Source organism: Lepisosteus platostomus, chromosome 17 (assembly GCF_059453375.1).
Source record: "Lepisosteus platostomus isolate fLepPlt1 chromosome 17, fLepPlt1.hap1, whole genome shotgun sequence".
In the NCBI taxonomy this organism is placed as follows: Eukaryota; Metazoa; Chordata; class Actinopteri; order Semionotiformes; family Lepisosteidae; genus Lepisosteus; species Lepisosteus platostomus.
In genome coordinates this window covers 22183715-22210592 of record NC_142627.1, presented here as the reverse complement: position 1 = coordinate 22210592, position 26878 = coordinate 22183715, and the positions used below count along the sequence as shown (strand labels likewise).

At 45.4% G+C, this 26878-nt stretch overlaps 1 protein-coding gene across 1 annotated transcript; it reads left to right on the top strand.

Annotated features, from left to right (window-relative positions):
- The first annotated feature begins 127 nt into the window (after positions 1-127).
- Positions 128-26878, top strand: pygb (phosphorylase, glycogen; brain). Its single transcript, XM_088610311.1, has 20 exons — positions 128-526; positions 4554-4655; positions 6903-6981; positions 7804-7907; positions 8644-8775; positions 9556-9667; positions 11164-11246; positions 12282-12425; positions 13290-13382; positions 13724-13870; positions 14963-15126; positions 16351-16465; positions 17806-17907; positions 19698-19845; positions 20597-20655; positions 20993-21134; positions 21925-22132; positions 24154-24288; positions 24857-24923; positions 25840-26878. Exons 1-20 carry the CDS (start codon positions 284-286, stop codon positions 25990-25992), a joined length of 2532 nt encoding a protein of 843 aa, XP_088466437.1. The 5' UTR covers positions 128-283; the 3' UTR covers positions 25993-26878.

Genomic DNA, 26878 nt, shown 5'->3' with positions numbered 1-26878 from the left:
CCCTTTAAATGCCGAGAGGGCCCGGCTGAGCGTGACGTCACAGGGCCGAGCGGTCCCCCCCGCCCCTCCCCTCCCCGTCCCGTCCTCTGCGTCAGCGGCTGCTCGCCCGTCCTCCTCGCACTGTCAGGCGAGACATCCTGCAGGAGAGCCGGACCTTCCCTGAAGCCCGCCGTCGTGTTGCTTCACGCCCCGTTGTCTTCTTCCATCCCCCCTCCCAAAAAAAAAAAGGAGCCGCTGACAACGTTAAAAATAAAATAAAAACAAAAACAAAAACAACCGAACCATGACCGCGCCGCTGACGGACAGCGAGAAGAGGAAACAGATCAGCGTGAGAGGCATCGCAGAGGTCGGGGATGTCTCGGAGATCAAGAAGAGCTTCAACAGGCACCTCCACTTCACCCTCGTCAAGGACCGCAATGTGGCGACCCCCCGGGACTACTACTTTGCCCTGGCTCACACAGTGAGGGACCACCTGGTGGGGCGGTGGATTCGCACGCAGCAGTATTATTACGAGAAAGACCCCAAGGTAAAGCGCTCTTCTGCTAATGGCAGGAAGTCAGCTGTCAAAGCCCACCTTTCCTAGTGAACCTGGTGATTTTTGCACGACAGACTCGTTTGTGCACGGAAACCGTTGCGTGTCGGGTGCAGCGAGCGCCGTTTCCTCATGCAGTCTTTGCACTGGGGGAGCACCAAGTCAGCACCCTGCAATTGACGCCCTCGGGCAATTGCGATGGTGCAGAATTCTGTTTTGGGGCTGATCGATTCGTGCGTTTGTGCACGATGGAAAATAACGATTTTGTGAACAGACGTGGGCGGTCGTGAAACAGTTTTCTACGACGGGAGAGTTCTTGGGAGATTTTAAATGCGAGCAGACCACATAATTGGCTTGGCATTGCTTGTTATACGAGTCAAATTAATTCTCTTCCTGTTCCCCCAAGGTCAGGAAGGACGTGATCACATCACTGACAGTCTGGCTTGAACAAATCGCGTTCCTCTGTTTCTTTCGGTGAAGAATGTTTTTTTTTTACATGTCCCGCGGTAACTCTTATTTTCATTTGTTTTTCTGATTGCAAACAGTATTTTAGACCAACCTTCATGAATTAAACGAAGCGATGTGCCGTTCCAAGTTATCACTGAATTACACGTTACTTCCCCCAGAATAAAAGGTTGTCTCTTCATTATTTTCCACATGAATTATTGTGCAGGTGCGATTCTGAGGTACAGTGTGGGGCTGCACTGATACTGGATTATCTGGGTAATCCAGACTAATGTTCTCTGCTTCCAAGACTGCCACTTCTCAGCCATCGTCACGTCTCGCTGATACACTCGAGAGCAGAATGCCACTGCTGGAGACCAGTCCTTTTCTGGAAAACATCATCTCCTTATCTCCTCAGCTGGGAGGACTGGAGTTCCGCGAGCTGCACGTACACATCTTTCACCCACTCTGTTCCCTGAAGGACGGTATTATCCCTTTCGTCGAATGACCAGTTCGTCTTTAATCATCTGGCCCTTCCCTGACGAGGCAGGTGCCGCCTCAGAGCTGTGGTCTTAGCAGGGAGATCTTCTTGTGCAGTATTTGTCGGTGTTAGGGGGAATCTGCCTGGTTTAATTACTGTCTGAGAATCCCTCGAGCCCAGGTTTACACGCATTCTCTAAATCCAGCCGAAGTCTTGGTCTGCGTGCTCCTCACAAACGTACAGGAATCCAGTGGGTCTGACTGTGGAAAAAACATCCGGGAGGAGTCTAGGGCTGCACTGTGTGGTTGTTTTGGTTTTCCAAAGCGCACACGAGAAAACAACAGTGGCTGCAGTTCGTGCCAAAACTGCAGTGCATCAGTGCCAGTGACCAAAGAGTCTGTGATTCGCCCTTCACAGGACGGGTCTGCATTGTAGCGGGCGCTATGCTCACATATAAGGACTTGTTTTGAAAATTGCCTTCTCGATCTTTTTAAAATATCACACGGGCTCAGGAAGTTTCCATGGATGTTAGCCAACAATCCCTGGGTTTCCTTTGGATCAGTTCAGCCCAGGGACCTTAGATGGCACAAGCAGTGTGTATCTATACCCCACAGAGATCCACCAGCCTGTTAGCTGTTTTGAACCAGTGACAAGACAAGGGCTGCCAGTTCCCTGTCACTAGGGCTTACCGGGGTTCTGAGAGGCCTCTGCGTGCGCTAACTGAAGGTGACAGTGCAGATAAGAACTCTCACCTCTTATCCCAACACACTGGGTTCTTTGTGTAGAGCCATCATGACCTCAGTGTCTGGCACGCAGCCATTGGGAAACCAGCAAATGGAAGAACCTGTGTTTTGTGCAGAACCACCAGCCTCAGACTGTGGACTCCAGGCTCAGAGCCTAAACCTTTGAGCTCTGGTGCAGGTCACTGGCCCGAGCCAGGGAATCATTGGCAGACCGCGCTTATTATTTCCTCTCTGCCTGCATGAAGAGTTCCTAAGAATGTGTAATACCTCCGTTTTTAATCAGCTCGCTACTGCAGGTGCAAAGCCAGCCACTTTTCATTGTATCACTTACGAAAGTGCCAGGCGTCTCACAAATCATTTGAGCAATAGATATTTCTCCTTATTTTAGGATCAAGGCCGTGTATTTTTTTATTGTTTAGCGGAAGTTAATGTCCGTGATTCATGCACATTGTATATACATAGACATTAAAAATGAAACAAGTATTGTTGTTTCTGATATTCATGTATTGCAGTTCCTCTGGGCTGTATAGTTATGTTACATTTTATACTTTCTTCTAAAATACACTTATAGTTTTTGTTATATGCTAATAATTCACATGATTTGTGACTTGCATACAAATAGTTGTTCATCTCAAAACGTTAACTGTACCAGTAATGGTCTAACGCGCATGTCATGATCCATTTCCCGAATAGCTGATACTGTATAGCAATAGAAATGTTCCCAGTGTTTGTCTTAACGGCGATTTTTCAAGTCATGTTTCATCAGCAGGAGGAGACGGGTTGATCGATTTTTAGATGAAAGATGTTCAAGGAAGGTTAGCCAAATGAAGAAACTTTCTAATGGGGTTATTGATCTTGAAATGAACCAAGATCCTGCCACAAATGCAGTAAAAGGGCTAAAGAAAATACAATGGTCAATGTTTCTTTGTAGGGGAACTTCATAAAAACGAATTGCAACACAGCTCAAGCACTTCATGTTCCACTTTGTTTATTTTACACTGCGGTTCAGCAGGAGGATTATTTTAGTGCTGAAGGGTGTGTTACTTGTGCACAGGTAGGAAAGGCAAAAGCATTTCTGACAAGGGGTTGATGAACAGAGATGGATCAGCACAGGTTCAGAGAGACCAGTCTATTCCCAACACTTCCACACACATTTGAGGTTGTGAAATCCATATGTAGCCGTTATTCTGTGTTGAAACTGTCAGCCCTCCAGTTTCCTAGTTGGTCTTCTGCCGAAGGTGAAATCTGTCATTACCTTTGAAATAAACATTCATTGCAAGTTTCTGTTTACTAACACCATCCATCACTGGTAATGTGATTTTCTGAATCACAGACACCGAATGACGTTAATTGTGGTTCTACCTATTATCTTGCAGTTCTCACTGTTGTAGCCTTTAGTGTCTTTTAACATTTATGGATCCTGGCCCTGTCTAATTACGTCGTTAGGGGAATCCTTTAAAAGAAGAATTTATCTGAGTTCAGTCTCCAGTTCCAAACATAAAGACCTTCAAAATGGATTATAAGAAAATCATACCAGTGATTTTTCTGTCCATGAAACAGGAGGGCCAGTTTTAACCAAGCGTTCTGTGGGTGAATTCTGAGAGGTTGGATCTTTTTCAAGTCTTATTTTGCCCTTTGAGATGTCCGAAGGTTTGGTCATATGGGCAACAGGAACGACTGCTGAGGTAGACCGGTACGTTCCAGTCCTTGTTGATCTGAGTGCCAGAGTCGGCTCACATGCAGACTGTTGCTCAAACAGTATGCGTATAGTGTGAGCAGAGGAAAGATGGTTTTGTTTTGGCATTAGGTTAGCTGCAAAAAGTATTATTTAATCCAACTGAAATATATTTGATCGATCTAGGCAGTTATATCAATAAGTATTCAGGTTATCTCCTTAAAATGGGTGTTCTTCCTGGACCACGGAGCAGATAGTGCAGTAGTTATAAACATGCGCAGCTGTGTGACACTGTGACTGAGTAGAGCCAACTTTGACATTTCTCCAAGGGAATGATTTCTGTAGACAAAACGTCTGTTTTGAAATCCAGCAGCTCGGGAACTAGTGTGTGCTGAGAGAAAGTGCCACAGTGACTGAATTTTGCATCATTATCTGTGTAGAAATATCTATGCTTCAGACTTCCTACTTGTTAGTAGCTTCCCTGATGAAAACCTGCAAAGTACTGTAAAATGAAATGACATGGCTGAATTGCTTTGCCCTGTGTACCGCAGAACCATATTAATATCCTCCACCTCGCATCAGATAAAGTAAAATGTATCCGTAAAATGTTGTTATGCAACGCAGATTCATCATATCAGTGCTGTACTGTACATCAGATGCCTTGATTTGGTCTTGCAGAGAATCCACTACCTGTCTCTGGAGTTCTACATGGGCCGGACGCTGCAGAACACCATGATAAACCTGGGCCTGCAGGGTGCCTGTGATGAAGCCATCTACCAGGTAACGATGCATCTGACGCTTGTCGACCGCCTTGTGTGGGCTAGCTCTTGTTCCAGACCGCCACTGCGGACTCCTGATTTCAGGTGCTTTCCTCCCAGATAGCTGGTGAACGGCTCTGGGTTTTAAATCCCTACTCCTTCCGAAATCACAGACACAAGGAGACTTCAGACACACAATTAAATTCCTGCTAAGAAACCTTTTGTCCCCGTAGAAACAAAGCTTGGTGTCCTTTTACGTTTTATTAGATAAATATTTTATCATGTCTGCTCACGTATTCAAGGTATACAGCCTGGGGTGCCCTTCGTCGCTGCTCCGAAGAGCTTAATGCCCTTGTCAGTGGTTGCGTGAGGGCCGTTGTGTTAGACTGACATCACCTTCACTCACACTTGCCTTTAACCAGCATTAATGAGCAATAAAACTCACCTAAAATACGAAGTTGTTTGCCTTAAGATTACATTGTTACAGGTGGGCTTTTAAAATCTTTTTTCAGTCTTCCTGTTAAAAAAAAAACTTTGGAAAACATCTCCATATAGATAATAAGGAATTACTGGTATACATGAACAGAAGTGCTACAAAGCCAGCCAGTCTAAGTATTTGAACAATGATAAACACACACTTCTCCTCGAAAAATGGTGAAACTTGGAAAAGAGTTCTTTTTCCTTGTCAAACAAAAAGCAATTGTTTCTGAAGCAGGAATAATCTTGAACTCTGCTGTTATACTGGTTTCTGGAGACTTTTTACACAGATATTTTAGACTTTATAAACAGGCTTTATAATAATCAAAGGTGGGGCAAACAACTTGCTGTACTACAGTATTCTGACATTGTTGCATTTTCTTTTGGAGACAAAATAGTATAAATGGTTGGTACAGTATTTCTGTACACCTGTTACAAGTTAATTTAATCTACATCCCCACTGCATTGGTTTAGTAGTTAATAAGTGAGGAATCCCAGAAGGCGTTGTGTTAGTGTTTTACAAGCATGTACAGAGAGCACAATAAAGATGAAAATTTTTCACAGTAAGTCTTGCAGAGTACAGCTCTGTGTCTAATGTTGCTGGGAAACTGACCCTTTTATGCAAATGTGTGGGGAAACGTGGACGGCAGCCTATTGCCTTACACTATTTTGCAAACTAGAGGAAGGCGTGAGCTTTTGTGTTTGTACAGTGTAAGCTCAGAGCTGCTCACAGCTAAATTCCTGTTAGCGATGCAGCAAGCACAGATCCTTTATGTTGTGAAACCGATAACCCTTGTTTCTGGTTTATATTGTATATGTAAGTCTGTATATGAAAATATATTTCTAAACCATTTTGTTTCTGTAATGATATTTTTACTGAGAATTTGCTATGTGAAATAACTGAGATGTATTAATGATAGTTCAAAATTTACCACAGGAAGAGACAATTGATATACTGATTGTGCGATTTATATGATCTGGAAATCTAAAAATGAATGCTTTTTGCTTTACTTGAGAAGGTTCAAGTTTATTGTTTACGCTTATTGTTAGATGAATTCACAAGAATGTTGTTTTAATTGTTGGACAAAAATGATTTCACCATAGTAGTGACACATGATTTTTTTGACTATCCAATTTGAAAAGATCCCTGCAAAATATGATCTAACCCGTTGCGTCTAATGATCAATGTGTATTAAACCGAAAAGCCTGCTGTGAAATATTAATAGTGTGAATATTAAGGGTCACATTTTTCTGTGGAGTTTTTCATCATATTTACTAATTATTATGGTTTTATTTGGCTTTGTCAAGTTTTTTATGGTTTCATGGCGGCAGTTTCTAGCATATGCCTTAGCTACATACATGTAAATGGGCCAGTTCATAGGTGGGGAAGAGTTTTATTTGTCAGAGTCGTCCCTTCAGACGTCTGCCACTGCATTGTGAGGTTTTGGATGGCCTCGTGATGATGGTGTTGGCTCAGCCCTGGACAGCTTCCTGCCTCAGCCGGTGTCCTCCTTTCCATCCAAACGGGGAGAACGCAGACCGTGCGAGACACTGGCTGTGAGGTCACACTTCAGCGCGGGCTCTTTGACACGCTGAGCCCTCCCCACGCTGGGGCATTGAAACATCTCTGGTGGAAAATTCACAGATTCGCACTTCTTACAGGCTTGCTCTCGCGTGTGTGGGGCTGTCCGGTCTCCCTGTCTTCTCCGTGTCTTAATCTCTTGGTCTCCCTCCGGTCTGTATAGCGCCCATCACGCCTGTGCCCTTTGTTCTGTGTCTTTCCCACCGCCAGCTGGGCCTGGACCTGGAGGAGCTGGAGGAAATCGAAGAGGACGCTGGGCTGGGCAATGGAGGACTGGGCCGGCTGGCAGGTGAGGGGGCGTCTTCACCTCGCAGCAAGTCTTTTTATGCACTGTTCTGTTCCTCACATGCCTCGCTGTTGCAGTTAGAGAAGAACTCTTTCCATACCTCGCTGGGCAGAATGATAACAAAAATAGAATATCAGGAAGCAAAGTGGAGAATTCCCCAAAGAAAATGGCGAAATGTGAACAAATAGCCATAGTTTTGGTAACTTTACCATCAGAGGTTAATAACTTGTTAACTAGATGTTCTAGCTGCCTCAGAGACGGAAGTCCATAGCTTGTTAAAGGAAAGAACTCTGTGTTGTTGACTTTTTTTTTTAACAGTACTAGCACAAAAGTGCAGGCACAACAGAAGGATCTTTTCTGGTTAAAAGCTGTCATGTAGATGGATATTACACATTAAGTTTTGCCTTGAGTGCCATTTTTACAATGCTACTTAATGTTGCAGTGAGCAGTTGTTGGCTTTCTGTGACCTTATCCTGGCCAGGAAAGAGGGTGTCACCAAAATGGACTGAAATTGAAAACGGAACACTTTCATTTTAATGCCTAGTAATGAAAAGAACCGTATGAAAGATTGATGAAGCGCAAAGCTTGTGTTACTGACATTTCCGACGAGAAACAATATTTTGTTTCCACCTCATTGTTGGGAAAATACTGTCACATTTGAAGTTCAAAAAGCAGGGAATTCAGGTTTGTATCCGTTTCAAAAAGTAAACCCCTTCATCTGAAAACTGCTCAGCATGTTTATGTTTTTAATTAAATCTTTTCCTGATATATGTGAGAATAGTTTTCTGACATCTAGTCAGTCGTTCGTTTGATGTTTTTTTCAAGCTTGCTTCTTGGACTCCATGGCAACGTTGGGCCTAGCAGCCTACGGTTATGGAATCCGATACGAGTTTGGTATTTTCAACCAGAAGGTCGCAAATGGATGGCAAGTAAGTTATGGAAGAACCAGCACAAATGTTCTGACAGAAAGAACTGGTTTAAAGTTTTGCCTGTCTGGACAGCTGCCCAGTGTACTGGACTCAACCTATTTCGGGCTATAACCAAGAAAACCATGGTTATAATAAAAATGTAGCTTCCAGTGTAGTATTAAATCACCTATTTATCAACTCATCTTGGGTGTCAAAATATAACAACATAAAATCAGAGATTTTATCCATTTTCTTTTCAGAAACGTACAAACAGGCCTAATGTGACCACAAGTCACTTTGATCTGAGTTGAATTTCCAGTGGTCTGTTGTATGAGGGTGTGTGTGTTTGTGTCTGTGTGTGCCCTGCGTTAGACTGCTGTCCCATCCAGGGTGTGATCTGTGTCTGTGTGTGCTCTGCGATAGACGTCTGTCCCATCCAGGGTGTGATCTGTGTCTGTGTGTGCCCTGCGATAGACGTCTGTCCCATCCAGGGTGTAATCTGTGTCTGTGTGTACCCTGCGATAGACGTCTGTCCCATCCAGGGTGTGATCTGTGTCTGTGTGTGCCCTGCGATAGACGTCTGTCCCATCCAGGGTGTATCCTGCCTTATGCCCACTGTTTGCCAGGATAGGCTCTAGCTCTCCCACGACCCTGTGAAAAATAAAATGGTCAACAAACGTGGAAGGATGTGCATGGCAGTGGATCGCCTGACATGGACATGCTGTGTTTGAGGCTGCAGCTGCTGTTTTCCCCTCAGGTGGAGGAGGCAGATGACTGGCTGCGCTATGGCAACCCCTGGGAGAAGGCCCGCCCAGAGTACATGCTCCCAGTACACTTCTACGGGAGAGTTGAGCACACCGCTGAAGGAGCAAAGTGGGTGAACACTCAAGTAAGCAGAGGGCCTTGACGTCCAGAGATCCCGGTCAACTAATTCAGTACGAGGCCAATTTTCCTGGCCGCATTGTTGTGACCACAGCTTTGAGTGAATGGGCTGTTCGCACGCACTGTACGTCGTGGTGACTCTGCTAGTCGAGTGGCAGAGCAGCTTCACACAGACTGTCGCCGAAAGCCATTTGCTAGTTTCTCTGCTTGATGGGTCCCAGAGGTTTGAGCGTGGAATCGCTGTAACTGTAAATAAAGAATACTGGGGGGAGACAACTAGATTCAGAGCTTTCATTCAGAGCCCCCTCTTTGATCAAACTCAGAACAGTGACTTCATATCGCAGGAGAAGAAATAACCTCTTCTAACACAACACCTTATTTGTATCTGAAACTTAAAGTTAACACACACAAATGAAAATGAATATTGCTACCAGCTGCGTCACTACATAAAAATAAACTTTACATATATTCATAGATAATTTCGAAGCTTAAAAACTCCAACTTCATGTACAGTACCATCGTATATTAATAGTTCAGTGAACTCCCTGATTATTACAGGAATCAAGAATACAATGTTATTTACAGCAAATATATTCTAACCAACCCGTAAATGAAGAATAGTGTTTTTTTTCCCTGTTCCCGTGTCTGCTCTCCTAACTAAAAGGTTTTCAGTCTTGTGCTGCACTGTAGTAGATAGACCCATCCAGCACTACCACACAAGCAAACCAACTCTTATGTATCTGCCCTTCCATTATGTGTTACCTGAGCTGTGTTCCCCTCCTCACAGATAGTGCTTGCAATGCCCTATGACACGCCAGTTCCTGGGTACAAGAACAACACTGTCAATACTATGAGGCTCTGGTCTGCCAAGGCGCCCAACGATTTCAACCTCCAGGAGTGTAAGTGTCGTGACATGTTGTTTTTATATTAGTTGAAGATGAGATTGAAGGGGACAAAGGCAACTGGAGTTTTATTTCAAGGCCTTAACACCTGACTGATTACTGGCCTTCTCTGGGACCTTGTGATGGATGTTATGTAAAACAGACCCAACTGGTGTCTTGTCATCAAGCGATAAAGCTCGAACACTAATATAAATGGCCTGGTGGATTTTTAAAACATTGCAGTGGACTGTACAGTGTAGTTTCCTCACATTTTACCAAAGTGAAGATATGTTTGAGAGTATTGAGCAGAACAGATGACAATGAGTAACAGATTTTACGATGTGGGCAAATTAAAAAGAGTGTTGGGGTTACTTTTGGGGTTTTGTTTTGGTCTGTGAGAAGAGCATTTAAGAGAAAAATGAGGTGTTCATTTGTCCTTTGCTGAAGTGATTAGTTAAAGATGAGATGAAATGAAATCTCAGAAGAAAACCTGTGGATCAAGATCTTGTAAAATTGATGAACAGAAATGGGGAGAACAGCCTTATAAGTAAAAACTTGACTTTTTATATTGTGACATAACTGTCTTGTCTTGTTTTTGGAGTTTGTTTAGCCCTCTCATGGCGAACGCCAGGAACATTATGCTAATGTCTGCTTCCCTGCAGCTCGGCTGAGACTAATGGGTTTATTTGTGCAAGGAGGAATGTTACTTCAGTTAAGAGCTGCCTGGAATATCAAGTGGAGCTCAGTGGGATGGCAGTGGTGCACTCTTAGGCATCACAATTTAATGGCAGCCTGCCAGTGTAACCGTTGGATACTGTACATTCTGGTGTGGTTTGGTGTGTTTAGTTTGGCCCTGTATTTGAGAGCTCCCTACGCAGTGTAAAGACCTTCACATCGACCCAGAAATGGCCTCCCATGGCCTTGTGCTGCTCTTCTTCTTGCATTTATACAGACAGCTTTTAGTGTCTCTGTCATTTTTAAATGAGTGAAGATGGTGTGAAGGTGGTGAGCCACCCTTTCTGTTTTGTGAGTGTGTGTGCAAGGTGGCACGATGGCGCAGTGGTTGGCCTTGCTGGCTCGAGTCGCAGTACCAGAGGTGTAGGACCAGGGTCCTGGGTTCAAGTCTGGACAGGGGTTACTATCTGCTCGGGGCTTGTATGCTCTCCCTGTGTTCGTGGGTTTCCTCCAGGTGCAGTGGTTTTCTCTCACAGTCCAAAGACACACTGGTAGGTTAATTGGCTTCTGGGAAACCTGGCCCTGGGGTGAGTGTCTATCTGTGTCCTGCGAAGGACTGGCGCTCCAACTAAATGCAAGGTCCACAGAATAGATCCCCCTGCTGAGTTCTTCTTTCCAGCTAATGTGGTGTGACACATTTCTCAACACCAGTCCGCAGGACCTTACAGATGCTTTCCAGGTACAGGTCAGTGTGGCTTGAATCAGGGTAAAGCAATATCTGAAACTGCTGGTCAATACGTATATTAACCAGCTCCTTCTGCCTTTTTTCTTCTTTGCAGTCAACGTGGGTGACTATATCCAGGCTGTGCTGGATAGGAACCTGGCTGAAAATATTTCTCGCGTCCTGTACCCCAATGACAACGTGAGTGTGAAAAGCTGTCATTCTGTATCTTCAGGCTGGGAATAGTAATAAGCCAGGACTGAGAGTGACAGTTCAGTAACAAAAGCTCAGTCAGAATGTTGCCTGACCAACAAACACACATCCTTGCTGAAAAATCTGCATTTGTATTAAAACATGTTCTGTTGGAGTGAACTTGTGATTTTCTTCCAACACAAGCAAAGGGATTAAAAAATGTCTCTTACCACCCAAGCTTTTGTTGGGGAAACAAGTTCGTACTTGAATTTAATCTCGACATAGAGCATGCAAAGTAATCTGATTATAAAAGTATATAATTATATGTCAGGTTTTTTTGCATTCTTAAGCAGATATACAGTATCTAAGTCGGTTAAAAAAAATTGAAAACATCACAGAAGTGGCAGTGTACAATATATCCTTCAGCTTAAATAATGTATTTCTTTATTCAAGTCTTTCAGAAAATAGGTGTAAAAGTATTGTGACCAGTAACAGGTGCTAACTTATTGCACAAACGTCTTCTTGTGGTTTCTTCTACAACAACACTTGCAGACTCTATAGAAGCTTGTAGGTGGTTTTTGTGAACAACCAGCAGTGGTTTGATCCAGGCCTGTGAAGCCTGGAGTTCTCCTAAAGAAAAACAGTTCAGAAGGTTATCTCCAAAAACATAGATCAAAGACTTAGGCAGCAAACCAGCCTGCAGCACAGTGTCTTTACACAAATTATCCTCGGAGGAGCAGGACCTCAGACTATACTGATTGATTGTCCTGTTTTGTTTAAAATACAAATGACGTACACGTTTTTATAAAGTGAGGACCTTTACATGAAGGCTCAGGACTGAACACAAAGGCATGCTGGGAAGTTCATTGGTGTCTGTGAAAACTGGCCCTGGTGTGAGTGTCTGTGTGCCCTGCGGTGGACTGGCCTCCCATCCAGGGTGTTCCCTGGCGGATGTCCCCAGCAGTGGCCAGGAGCTGGTAAATGTGCTGATTCATGGGCTGTGGCTTTGAGGGGAGGCAGGAAGTAACTTGGCTGTGTGCTCAGTTTTTTGAAGGGAAGGAGCTCCGGCTGAAGCAGGAGTACTTTGTGGTCGCCGCCACACTCCAGGACATCATCCGCCGCTTCAAGTCTTCCAAGTTCGGCTGCCGAGACCCTGTCAGAACGAGTTTCGAGACCTTTCCGGAAAAGGCAAGGGGCTTTACATCCGCGGGCCAGCTTCACTGCTCCTCGCCAGGGGCATTGCCCATTGAGCTGAAGCTAGGACAGGCCTCAGCCATCTAGAACGCTACCCTGACTAACCCTGGCTCAAGGCATGTGCCTGGAAAATCGTCAGCTTTGTTCTCTGCAGCTGTTGCAGAGGCAGCGTGGCTGGATTTCATAATTCAGTTGGAAAGATTAGTGCGCAGCAGTCTGGCAACAGGACACACAGAAGGCACATTCTCCTTGGCTTACATGCATGCGTTATTTCCCATTGGCACTTACCGATCATGGCCTCCTAATAATCCCCATCTATCAATTGGCTTCATTACTCTGTACTACTTCATTACTAGCTGATGCGTGGGGAGTGTTCTGGCGCACTATGGCTGGAGTCCCCATTATCTGTAAAGCGCATTGAGTGGAGTGTCCAGAAAACCGCTATATAAGTGTAAGCCATTATTATAATGATGATGATGATGATTATTATCTCAATATCTGCTAAAGCTGCATTCCTAAAGCTGGTGTTTGTCAATCTTCCATTTCCACCGACCTTTTCCAGCTACTGCCTTGACCCATGAATGCCTGGTTCTGTGATCTGTCTGGATTTCACAGTACTCTTTCATTCCATCTCAGGCCAGTCATTGATTTGTACCACAATGTTCAGTGTAACCCTTTGACTACGCTACCTCAAGTGCCACCTCACATATTGATGATGTGAAACTGAATTTCTGCGTGTCTTCTAGATGTTCAGAGTCATAGCCCACAATACTTTGACAAATGTGTGTTTGTAGAAGACATGTTATTCTGCTTTACGTAGCAGCTATGATGCTATGATGTCTGAATTCCTCATCCTAGGTTGCTATCCAGCTTAATGACACCCACCCTGCCCTGGCCATTCCGGAGCTCATGAGGATCTTCGTGGACGTCGAGAAGCTGGAATGGGAGAAGGTGAGCCGGACTGTAGGATAGAGATTGTTTGCTGTTGGGATCAGCATCCCGCGGCACCAGAGCTGTTTCAGACCTGCACGTGAGCACCAAAGCTCTTTTCCCGTCGTGTTTATGAGAGCCTGTACTTGTGCCGAGTCATCAGTAGCTCTCGGAGCGCCTGTAGCGTTAAGCCTTCTCAGAATTAAAATTTTCAGGAGAACTTTGGTCCTCTTCGTTTCCCACAGAATTCCCAGAAACACAGGTGTCTCCCTTGCTAGCTCTCTGTTTCCCGCCCCAGTGTGTCCTAGCGCAGGCTCCCAGCCCGGCGGTTATTGAGAGGCCTCTGCTGCTCCTTCCCGCAGGCGTGGGATGTGACGGTGCAGACCTGTGCCTACACCAACCACACGGTGCTGCCCGAGGCCCTGGAGCGCTGGCCCGTCTACATGTTCGAGAAGCTGCTGCCCAGACACCTGGAGATCGTCTACGAGATCAACCGCCGGCACCTGGATGTGAGAGTCGAGCCGCTGGCTGCCGGAGATGCACGCTGCTCCCCTGTCGCGGCAGGGCGCTTGCGTTTACAACGCTGCCAGTAGCGGGGTGGATAGGGGCGTACCGCGTCCAGAAACTCATCTCGTGCCCACAGCTCTGCCTTCTGATGCCACCCTCCGTGTGTGCACCTTCATTTCCAAGCACACAGAAAAAAAATTGTTCCATAATGTCATCATCGGGTATTTTGCGCAAAAGTGATTATTATAATCAACAGTGGGTGTGCAATTTTCATTCTCGTGCATATGGTGCATTCACGATAAAGTGGAAATAAATCTAAAGCATTTCACTTTGACAGGACAGTTCACATCAGTGGGATGCTGCTGTACGCCAGCTACTTTGTTCACATTGCTGCAGTGAACTGCAAAGTTGTGTTCATGAGTAGGTTAGCACCGTAAGTGCAAATATATTTCTCAATTGACATGCTGCGGTAAAATTAAGGAATAAAACTAAAATCTGGTGCAAAACCAGAATAAGTCATTGTGCCAAATTTGTTGCAGAACTAACGCAGGATAGTCCATGCTGTTCCAATGCAGGATGTTAAATGTTATTACTTTATAATTAATTCAGTATAGAAGTAAGTAACTTTGTACTAAAAGGTTGTACTAATGTAGACTAGGAAGCCTTGTATTTAGCTGGGCCTCGTGAAGAGCACAGCGGTTTTAAAAATTAAAGGGGAAAATGTTAAAGTGAGCTACACGGTGGTCCAGGGATTAGCATTGCGCTCAGGTCCTGGGTCTAACTCCTGGGGCGCTGTCTGCGTGGAGTCTGTATGTTCCCGTGTGTGTGTGAGTTTCCTCTGGGTGCTCCAGTTTCCTCCCACAGTCCAGAAGCACACCTTCTTTGAAGATTAGCCCTGGTGTGAGTGCATGCAAGCCCTGCGATGGACTAGCGTCCCCTCTAGGGTGTACCCCGCTCTGAGCCCGGCTCCCCCGCGACCCTGACCTGGCTGACGTGGCGATCAGCAGTGGTGTGGCGCGTGAACGTGCTGCAGGGGGAGCCCGGGGTTGTACCCCCACCCCTGTGTGTCTGACCCGGCTGCCTTCCTCCCGCAGAGGATCTCCGCCATCTACCCGGGCGACATGGACCGGCTGAGGCGCATGTCTCTGATCGAGGAGGGAGACCCCAAGAGGATCAACATGGCCCACCTGTGCGTCGTGGGCTCCCACGCTGTCAACGGCGTGGCCAGGATTCACTCCGACATCGTCAAGAGCACTGTGTGAGTTCGCCTGCTCCGCCTGGCCTCGGGGAGGGCGCAGAGACGGTCCAGGAGCTGGAGGGGGCCGGTCCCAGTGCCGCTCCAGTAGTGTCAGACAGTACTAACACCGTTGTTGAGCCCCTTTATCTCGGAGGGTTACAACCGAGAAGAACAACGAACTGCAGAAAACTACTGGCGCTGCAAACAATGCACTGTAGAACAGTATACAAAACTATATAAAGATTTGATTAATTATTTTAAATGAAATATATTATGGGAGAAATGGCACAGTGGTCAGCATTACTGCTTTGCAGTGCTGGGGCCCCGGGTTCAATTCTGGACCTGGGGTGCTGTCTGTGTGGAGTTTGCATGTTCTCCCTGTGTTCGTGTGAGTGTCCTCTGGGGGCTCCGCTTACTTCCCACAGTTCACAGATATACTGGTGGGTTAATTGGCTTCTGGGAAAGTCAGCCCTGGCGTGAGTGTGTCCCACCTGCCCCATGATGGACAGGTGTCCCATCCAGGATTTTAAGTTTCCTGCCTTTAGTCCATTGCTTGCTGGGATAGGCTCTGGCTCCCCCGCAACCCTGAATTGGATAAAGTGGTTAGAAAATAGGTGGATGGATATATATATATAATATTCATATGAAGGCATTTCCCAATGTCTTCAGAATTGTTCAACATAATACAGTATCTGAATACAATATACAGTATACAGTGTCTTCAGTACTGAGGTCAGCCATGGGCCTTAAAGCTCAGTGGGACAAAAGCAGCTGTGGGAGACACAGACTACAGCTGCACAGGAGGAGGTGGGGGTCGAAGATGCTCCAGTCCTGATGTTTCAGGGCGTCTGGCTGCACCGCGGGGCGCCGGATGAGCCATGAGAGAGGCAGGAGAGCGAAGAGGCGCGATGAAGGGGCTGGTGGGTAAGGACGGTGCCTGTCACCGGGGCTTGTGCACAGAGGGGGTGATGGGAGGGTGATGCACAAGAGAAACTAAGCAGTGAGAACACTTGGCCGGTCAGAGTCACAGAGTCGTGGAAGAGATAGGGACGTACCAGTAAAGAGATTAAGAGGGTCAAGTTTAACCAACACTGATTTGTTCGTTTGGAGGGGGGTCGCTATTGGGGATCGTGGAGTGTCCAGAAAAGCTCTGTATAAGGGTAAGGGATTATGAGAAATAATATTTTGTTCTGCGGGCTGTTTTCTTCTGCTGTGCTGATGCTGGGGTGGAACGCCGGCGTGCAGTTTTAAGGATTTCTGCGACGTGGAGCCCGAGAAGTTCCAGAACAAGACCAACGGGATCACTCCCCGGCGCTGGCTGCTGCTCTGCAACCCGGGGCTGGCCGACATCATCGCCGAGGTAGGCTCTGGCCTGGCCGGCTGGCGGTCTGTCTGGCCGGCACCCCAACGTCGCAGTCCTGGGGGGCGTGGCACCCTGACTCCACGGTCCCGGTGCAAGCCCCACAAACACGAGGGGCGTCCTCGAAAGGACACGTATACGTCGCACATATCCAGCGCTGCAATACCGCTGCTTAACCGCATTGTGGGAGGCGTTGGAGTAACAGCTGGGGTCTGATGAGACAGAATAAAGCTGCCTTGTTTTAACAGCTGCAGCGACTGATCCCCTTCAGTAAGGTGTTAAGGGGTAGAAGTAATCGCATATCAAAGGACAGGACAAACATCCCCAGTGTGAAAGCAGCTTCTCGCTGAGCCTGTGCTGTGCTGTGCGTAATGGCTTGTGGTGTGTCTGTTCTGCACACCCGACACCACATCGCTGTGCTTACCGAGCTCAGTGAAGACTGAAACCGCACAGAAGGCTGTCTTCTGCTTTCTTCTGATGAGCAACTTCCCACAACACACTGAAACACAATAATTTTTGCTTTGCAAGAGCCTTGAGAAAAGATTATGTGCCAAAACATTGTCATTTTACTTAATTTATTTATAGTCTTCAGTTTAGAAGGAATACTAAGATACATTTTGTCAGTATCAGTTTTGTCTAATTTTAAGCAATTCCCTGATTCCTCACAAGCAGAGTGGCCCTTTCCCCCTCAACTTTCACTGTTTGAGACCCTCAAGCTCCAGATGGCTTTGCCCTGTACGTAAATCCTACTCTATCAGAATTATTAGACCAAGGTTGGGCTCTTGTACCATGTTAGTGAATAGTGTGAAAGATCATTTTGGTGCCAATCTCTGTCAGTAAATACAGTTAAATGCTTGAGGTGAATGTTTAACACTAGTAGTTCTCCTGTGGTCTGGGGATGCCTTTGGGGTCCTCAGAGACTGTCCAGGCCCCCCAAAATCATAGGCAAACTTTTCATCCCAGGGCGGCCTACTGTGTAAAATCAACAATCACCCCCAGCAGATCTGTGCTGTGAACATTTCTGACAACCAGCTATGTTTTTAATGTTTTGCAATTAATAATAGCACCATTTTTAATTATTTACATTTTTTTTTATTTTGTTCAAGCTGGGAGCCCCTAGCGATCTGTTGGAAAAGTGTCTTCTGTCCAGAGGAGGATTAGAGTGTGTTTTACAGTGCATGTTGAACCCAAACAATGTGACACTATCTTAAAAATTGTTAGTCCATGTAATTTAATTTTAGTGCAGATCCAAGTTTTATTTCAGAGTGAACCCAACCACGTTCCTAATAGTTTTACAATTTTCTAATATTGTATTAATATTAATGGGATTTTCTTTTTAGAAAATCGGAGAAGACTTCCTCACAGACCTGTACCAGCTGAGGAAGCTGCTGGACTTCACAGATGACGAAGGCTTCATTCGAGATGTGGCCAAAGTGAAACAGGTGAGCCTGTTTCACTTTGACCCTAGGACAGAAGCAAGCGAAACAGAGAGAGGACTTGTGTTTCACTTGTGTTTCACTTTATCAAACAGCACATTCTGAACATTATTGAAGGAAACTGCAAGAATAACTGATAACTTGCTGGAGGAAGTAGGTGGTCATAAAAAAGTTCAAGCAGAGTCAAGAGATTTTAAAGATTTAAAAGGAAGTAATGTACTGTAAGCCTTGATGAGAAGTTAGACAAAACAGAGATAAGCAACATGGGAGGAAGAACTATTTGATCCTTTTTATATCACAAAAGTGTTGCACAATGGCAAAAAAAATCCCATGCATTATTAATGGCACATTAATGCACTTGTGGGGACAGTCATCACCCCCACATTACATTATTAATATGGGGCCCATGCCATCTCTGTTTTCAAAGAAGATAATTCAGTTTTTTTTCTGATTTAGTGTTTCCTGAGACGTGAAGATGTTTTTTTTTCAATTGGCTGTTTGCGAATGTAGGCAGCTTTTCTCCTTGTCTTGGGTCAGTTAAAAAGTACCCTTTACCTCGAGAACAATCGTAATATGCAAACTTCCACCCACAGTAAAGACCTAAGGCTCTTAATGTCCGCGTACTGAGTCAAAGCTGGGTTTGTATGTGGGGATGATTGTAAAGCAAAAATTAAAGGAAAGAAACTGAGTGTTTTATTGGTCCACCCTGAGACCGCTATTGTCTCCTTAATAACAGCTTAAAGGCAACAAAGGGGCAGTTTGGAAAATAAAATACACAGTTCAGAGTTTATTACATAATAATTGTCTTCAAGGCACTCTGTAAACAGTTGTCTTCAGACATGATTCTTGAACCTGGTTTCATACTCATCTTTGCTCTTTAGTGAGCATCATTCGACTCAGACTTGCCTCATCAGGTACCAGGTGCTCACACACTATACAGTCCCTGTTGAAACACCTGCCAGTCTTAAAACAATGTGGCTTGCCAGTGCTGTGTTAGAGGTCACAGGGAAATAAGAATAAAGATGGAGTGCAATTGTTTTATTTTCCAAAAACAGGTTTTAGGTTCAGAAAAGTCTCTTAAAATCCAGATTATTGTATAGAACTGATATGTACTGATCAGTGAGCAACTGAAGTTGCCATGACAGTTCTGTGATTGTGTAGATTGTAGAAAATCCTAAATCCAGGGGGTTCTGATGCTATTGGGAAAGTTTCAGAACAGAAGGCTTCTTCAACATTAATATAATACAGCCTTTACATAGGGTGGCTACAGCTACCTGCTACTCTAGACTCAAGTTGTGTTCAACACTGAACTCAGTTACTATCTACTTACAACCTCCAAAGACTGAAATCTCTTAGTTTGCCAAACCTGCTCTCCTGACAAAGGAAGTGAAACAAAAACATCCCTACACACCCAAAATGCTGAGTGAAAAACCTCACATCCCAAGCAGACCAATCTAACAATTTGAGCACGCAAATGAGGTTATTTACACATGAACTTGTGGCTACAAGCAGTCTCACATACATTCAGATATACACTTCTACACACATAGAACCCATCGTGGTGTCATGACCCTTATTAATACTGTTAATGAAGTTCAAACTTCATTCCAGTTGCGGGTGTCCACATCCTCCAGGAATAAAAAGATAATAACAATTGTACCGTGGCAGTTAGTCCCTCATTCGTTTTGTGTTATATTTGAGGAAATGTTTAGTGTTTGCTCTGTTCATGTGTTTGGAGTTATGATGTCAACATCATGCAAAGAAAGGGGCTGACGCAGACTGTCGTTTCTTCGCAGGAGAATAAGCTGAAATTCGCTGCTTACTTAGAGAAGGAGTACAAAGTCAAAATCAACCCAGACTCGATTTTTGACATCCATGTGAAAAGAATCCATGAATACAAGAGGCAGCTGCTCAACTGTTTGCACATCATCACTTTCTACAACCGTAAGGTGGTTTCTGTTCTTGCCAAAGAGCCAGTGAGGACGATTTGCAGGTTGACGTGCAGGTGTGCGGTCCTGGTCAACAGGAACGTGGGGGTGAGGCGTCTGCCCCAGTGGAACAGTTCATCATGTGTTTGCAGAGCTTATTTCATTCGAGAGCTCTTTTGTGGAAGGTGACTTTGATCTTGACATTCCTTGCCTGTGGTTTGGTATGGTATGTGCAAAAATGTGACCTTCCAGTTCAGAAGCTTTATGAGATGAGAATTTATTATTTATATTTCTTAGAGATTTTTCTCCTCTGAGAATCGCATTAAAGCTCATGGCAGGAGTCCAGAATTAATGACATTTGGTTGCTGCATCCCACAGGGTGGAGAAGCAGTGACTTCTATGCCTTTTACATGCAGTGGCTGTGTAGTGAACACTTTTATTCAAGTGGTAGGTGGGTAATGTCAGTAGTCGAGCCATGGTGGTTCATGGAGTCAGAGGTTACCTGGTTTCCATGGAGTTAAGTACATGGAGAGCATGTGATTCCCTCAACCCCGGACGAGATGCCAGTCCACAACAGAACTGGTCTCCATTCACACAGCTGGGTGGACTGGAGCTATTGGGCTAAATTACATCATTCATTGTGCAACTGCAGTGTCTGGAGCAGGGACTTGAACACGCAACCTACCAGTCATGAGTGCTACACTGCTATGAACTAAAAATGATTTGCAAAAAACATTGATTTTCATTAATATATTGCCTTTTTTTAGGTATTAAAAAGGATCCTAACAAGCACTTTGTTCCAAGAACTATAATGATTGGAGGAAAGGTAAGTAACCTTTGTACGTTTTTAAATGTTTTTGTACCTTCACTCTGTTTAGGATAATGATTAACAATCCAACAGAGAAACCACCTAGATTGAAGGCAGAATGCCTCGACACTTGCACTATATTTGAAAAACAAATGCAAGCTTTGGAAAGGACATTCACAAAAATAACTATGACTGTTTGAGGTCATTCAGGCCTGTTATGTTTGTCATATTCGGCTTCTTAGGTTTGTCTTTGCAGCATGACCAAGAGTATAGTCTGTCTGAGCAATAAGGAGGGGGGGGTATCTCTCAGCCCCCAAGAAACAGCTCTTTGGTGACCTGCTGTCTTGGTTTCCAGGCAGCTCCCGGCTACCACATGGCCAAGATGATCATCAAGCTGATCACCTCGGTGGGCGATGTCGTCAATAATGACCCTGTGGTGGGAGACAGGCTCAAGGTCATCTTCCTGGAGAACTACAGGGTGTCCCTGGCGGAGAAAGGTAGGCAGACCAGCAGGGGGAAGATGCTGAGGAGAACCTAACACTGAAGGATGCTGTCCTGCAGAAATAGTTTCCAGACGCGTTTGTCTGACTGCCCTGCTCTGTCCCTCTGTTGAGTGTTTATTTGCTACACAAAGGCCAAATCAAAATGGAGGGATTCTGAAATATTTGAGGATGAAGATAATATTCCCTTGTCGTTTGGTCCTTTTCCTGTTTTGGTTTTCTTCCTGGTCTCACCCAGGGTCAGTCGAGAGCTTGTTTGAAGCCCTAAAAGACAAACAACAATAAGAGAGCTTACAAACAAGATGAGACCAGCTTATCCTTCTCGTTTGGTGGCTAGCGTGTGCTCATAACCCATTGTTGTGATATCAACTAAAAACTTAAAAATCTTAAATGGAACCATTATGATAGGCCAGCACACTCGCTTAAGGGTGGCATGCAAACAATTGGCTGTTTCATTTCTCACTATAATAGAAACAGATCCTCTGTTTTTCAAGTACAGAAGGTACTTGTGTAGTCAGCACATGTAGGTTGCAAAGGAACAGATAGAGAATTATTTCATGCAGTAAAGAGAAGAGACACAACATTTCAGCTATGGAGCCTTCTTCAGGTCTCTACAGCTGAAATGTTGTGTCTCTCCTTATTTCAGCATGAAATAAACCTGACACTTTATTTGACACCGGTTGTGCAGTGGTTAGCATTGCTGCCTCACAGCGCTGGGGCCCTAGGTCGCCTGTCTGCGTGGAGTTTGCATGTTCCCCCCATGTTGACGCGAGCTCCCTCCCCCCAGTGATCCCCGCGGCCGACCTCTCGGAGCAGATCTCCACGGCGGGCACCGAGGCCTCGGGCACGGGCAACATGAAGTTCATGCTGAACGGCGCCCTGACCATCGGCACCATGGACGGCGCCAACGTGGAGATGGCGGAGGAGGCGGGCGAGGAGAACCTCTTCATCTTCGGCATGAGAGTGCAGGAGGTGGAGGCCATGGACAAGAAGGGGTAAGGGGGGGGCGGGGCGGGGGAGCCTGGATCTGCAGCTGCTGGCTGCCGTGCGGGAGGGGAGGTAGAAATACTGACCCTTCTGAGCAGCTTGGCAATGATGTTGGAAGAGAGAGTTTCTCTGATATCTGCCGCTTGAGTAATGCACCAAGTCCAGGCTCCTCTTCACATACAGTAGTCACCACACATTAAAGTCAGGAGCTGCTCTGCATTTCACAATGTCTAGAAACCCCTAAGACTGTTTTTAACAATCACAGAATCATCTTCTTTCCGAAGTCGCTGCAGCACAGCTCCTGGGCCTGTCTAGATTATGCAAGCAGAACCCAGCTGGGAGGCCTATGTGAGAGCAGGTCTCGCCAAACACAGTCCTCGAAAGCAACAGCCCAGCAGGTTTGAGGGTGTCTGTAAATCACTGCCACCTCTACAATTCAGGAAGAGGGTTTTGGTGGTTATAAGGCTTACTTGAACTCGACCGATCATCCTGCATGAGTCTGATGCAGCTGATGAAAACTCTTTTTGCGGGTCTCGGACCCCGCAGTCCGGGGGTCTGGGCCTGTGGCACACAGAAGAGGAAGCTCAGGGACGCTGGCCAGCTCTTCGTGAGAGAGGGGGCAGCCGCGCAGCCCTGGGATCCCCAAACCTGCGGGAACTAGCACAGGCTTTTCGGTTTCTGGGTTTTTTTAAACGGTTTCTGCAAAAAAAAAAGCCGGCACAAACATCGGAGTTCTGAACGTAGCGTAATTAACTGCATTACACAGTGTAATACATTATTGATTTGAACACTTGTTATTTAAAAATTGTCATTGTTCCGTACAAAATCCTTTGACATTTGGTCAATTTTGTTCATTTTGGATCGTGAGGGATATTCAGCCCTGTAAACTGATTCTGCGCTGTCCTGAAGGCCACTTTGAACCAGAGAGCAGAGCACTGGGTCTCAGCTGCTGTTCAAGCCGAGTTTCCCCAAGCGTTAAAGCTACTTTCCGACCTTCCTTTATTTTCACTGAAGAATATTTAAACCAGAAGTAATAAGTGATACTGACACATTTCTTCATCTTTCTTTTATAAGTAAACCTGCAAATGAGAAACATGCTTTATCATCTTGCTTTTTGGTATTAAAATATCTGCAAAATCTTATCAACTATTCACTGTAAATTCTCAAGAAAATTCTTTAGTGTGTTGTCAAATCCTTCATTTTAACTTGTATTGTAATGTCCTCTATTTACCACCAGATGGCAGTACTTGTTAGTCTACAGCACGCCAGGGTTTCCAGTCCTAGTGTTAGAGACTGGCGTGTCTACAGGATTTCTGAGTCACTTTAAAGCTACAGCGTCTGATGAGCTTACAGAAACTGTTGAATTGGTCCAGTTAAGCGAGCTCACTGGATGACTTAGCTTTTTAAAGTTGAGTTTAGGCTCGGACTCCCCCACGACCCTGTATTGGATGAAGCAGTTGGAAAATGGATGAATGGAAGAAGGGTCAAAATGAAAACCTGCAGACACGCTTTCCTTCCGACCAGGCTCAGATCTGCTCAGATCTGTAAACAGGAATTGAAATCTAAAAGAATTTAGTGAAAAGTTTAAACTCACAAGTCAGCATGGGGGGTTTCATACAGTAATATGTTAGTCCAATCTGAGAACTATGCCATATTTTGAAATATTTTCTCTGAAGAAGCACAAGTAATATAAATGACACGATCATTTTGCCAATACTACTGTATTAGCTGTGGTCTGAGTTGTTGGTATTGTGTCTAAGATAATAAGTGATTGGAATCTTAAACATGTGCATAAAACCATTGATCTTCATTCAGTTGAGGCCTGTGAGCAGTCGGTAACCCCGGCGACACAAGAGAATACTGCGGGGTCCAATGATGTCACCAGCCCTCGGAGCCTGAGTGCGATCTGATTGGCCCGTGAGCTGTCGGTAACCCCGGCGACAGGAGAGAGTACTGCGGGGTCCGATGATGTCACCAGCCCTCGGAGCATGAGTGCGATCTGATTGGCCTGTGCTGTGTGTCTCTGCAGCTACAACGCCAAGGACTACTATGACCGCATCCCAGAGCTCCGGCAGGTCATAGATCAGATCAGCGGTGGCTTCTTCTCCCCCAAACAGCCAGACCTGTTCAAGGATGTCGTCAACATGTTGCTGTACCACGACAGGTGAGCTAGGGAGCGTTTCCCTGCAGCTGCTGGCTGCCGTGTGGGAGGGGAGGCAGAAATACTGACCCTTCTGAGCAGCTTGGCAATGATGTTGGAAGAGAGAGTTTCTCTGATATCTGCCGCTTGAGTAACGCACCAAGTCCAGTCTCCTCTTCACATACAGTAGTCACCACACATTAAAGTCAGGAGCTGCTCTGCATTTCACAATGTCTAGAAACCCCTAAGACTGTTTTTAAAAATCACAGAATCATCTTCTTTCTGAAGTCGCTGCAGCACAGCTCCTGGGCCTGTCTAGATTATGCAAGCAGAACCCAGCTGGGAGGCCTATATGAGAGCAGGTCTCGCCAAACACAGTCCTCAAAAGCAACAGCCCAGCAGGTTTGAGGGTGTCTGTAAATCACTGCCACCTCTAAAATTCAGGAAGAGGGTTTTGGTGGTTATAAGGCTTACTTGAACTCGACCGATCATCCTGCATGAGTCTGATGCAGCTGATGAAAACTCTTTTTCCAAAAGAAACATGTAGCACATCTGTCAAGCTCCTCACTGACATTTCTCCTGTTTTTCACAGATTCAAAGTGTTTGCCGACTATGAGGCGTACATCAGCTGTCAGGAAAAGGTCAGCGACCTCTACAAGGTAGGGTTCAAACTGCGCAGGGGAAGAGCACTTCTAACGTACTGACAAGAAACCTCATTCATACGTCTTACCAGTCCAGGTTAGCAGTTACAGTATCAGTCACTTTCATGTCTCTGATTCTGAAACAAGGTCTTTTGCTTCAGCTGGGGATGTGGTAACCTAGTAATGCAGCAAAGGTATTGTTTGATCTGGGAACTGAAGCTCAGCTCTATAATGGTACTCCGTACGTCAGTTCCACTTCCACTGCTGCTGGCTCTTCACTGAACCTAGAGCGCCTTTCAGACAGGCCTACAGGAAGTGACTTGAGCTTTACTCATTCTTCTGCAGAGATCTTTATTACTGGTGCTGCGATTTTTAATGTATTCTAAAGTAATTGGGAAAACGCCGAATGGCGCTGTTTCTAATGTCACCACACGTCGATTCAGTCCATGACTCTGGGGTTTGTGCAAACGTGAAGTGAGCTAGAAACCCTGAGGAACTGTGAGGCGTGAGTGAAAGTCAGACATCTCTCCTCCCCGGAGACAGAGAATCAGTAGTTGTGTGGGTCCGTCTTGTGCCTCAGCAGTGCTCATTGAGTAAGCTTTTGCTGTGGCTTAGTTAAACACTAAGCACAATGCTTGGGATCAGTTCTCTTCTGATTGAGTGCACACCTTTTATTCGGCACCATGTGAGGTTTCAAAGGTGAACTTCCTGCTTCACTCACCGTGTGGGCTGTGGCGACATGAGGCAGCAACAAAAAACGGAGGCAGTAAATGTTTCAAAAGGAAACGTTTTATTAAAGGTTAACAGCAATTTCACGTACAGGACTGAAGCTGCATAGATGCGCTTTCTAATCTGCAACCCCCCCTTTCGCCGGAAGGTTCTCAGAAAGACCAACGCAATTCAGTTTTCAGCTCCTTTTTGTCGCTCTTCCCAGAATCCAAAGCAGTGGACAAAAAAAGTGATCAGGAACATGGCCGCCTCCGGCAAGTTCTCCAGCGATCGCACCATCAGCGAGTACGCCCGGGAGATCTGGGGCGTGGAGCCCTCCGATGTCAAGATCCCCCCCCCCACCGTACCCCGCGAGTGAAGGCTCCCAGGAGGCAGGGCTCCTGTCCGCCGGCCTCTCCCTGGCTTGGTTTAATGATGCGCCCAGCCTTCGGCGAGACAGGGAACGGGCCGGTAGGTACCGGGCTTGAGAGGTGGAAATCGGCTTCAAAAGTATAGTAACTTTACAGACACGGTCTCGCAACGCCTTGTAGCAGTGAGATTCGGCTTTTCCCTGACTGGCTTTGCACTGAGGTAATCACGCCTGAGTTACAAGGGAATGGAATTCAATGTAGCGTAGCTTGGAAAAAACAAAAAGAGTTTGTAAGCAAATTTCCGTGCATATTTACAACCAGTATGAAGGAGTTATATTCCCCAGAGAAATTAACTTGCACTGAAAATAAAGCTTAATTGGGTTCCATTGCCTGTAAATTGTTGGAAATTGCTCTGTACTACACATTTCTTCCCTGTATGCTTAGTTAGTGAATGGGTTTCGATCTTCTTCTGTACACAATGCTCAGACAGCATGGTTTAAGGCTCAAAGGAGGACCATAGAACTAGAGCCAGGGATGAACGTAAAGTCAGTGACTTAGAGATTTTTAAGTACTGTACTCTTCAAGAGCATCTTGTAGAACCAATAGGGCTTACTTACAACCAATGGCTTTGGAGTGCTATCTATCTCAAATGATTATTGCAACTAAAAAAATGGAAATTGAATGTGTTTTGTTCTGCTTTTACTGTATTTTAAAACAACAGCATTATTTTAGCTGTGTGCTTGTGAATGTGTGTGACACTCTGGAATCTTCTGTTGCAGCTCAAGGTTTTCTCACCTTACCTTAACGGTTAAGTACTGTACTCTGTTTTTATGCTGTGTGGTTCCGTGATCTTATGACAACTTGGACTCGCAACAATAAACAGATTGAATTAAA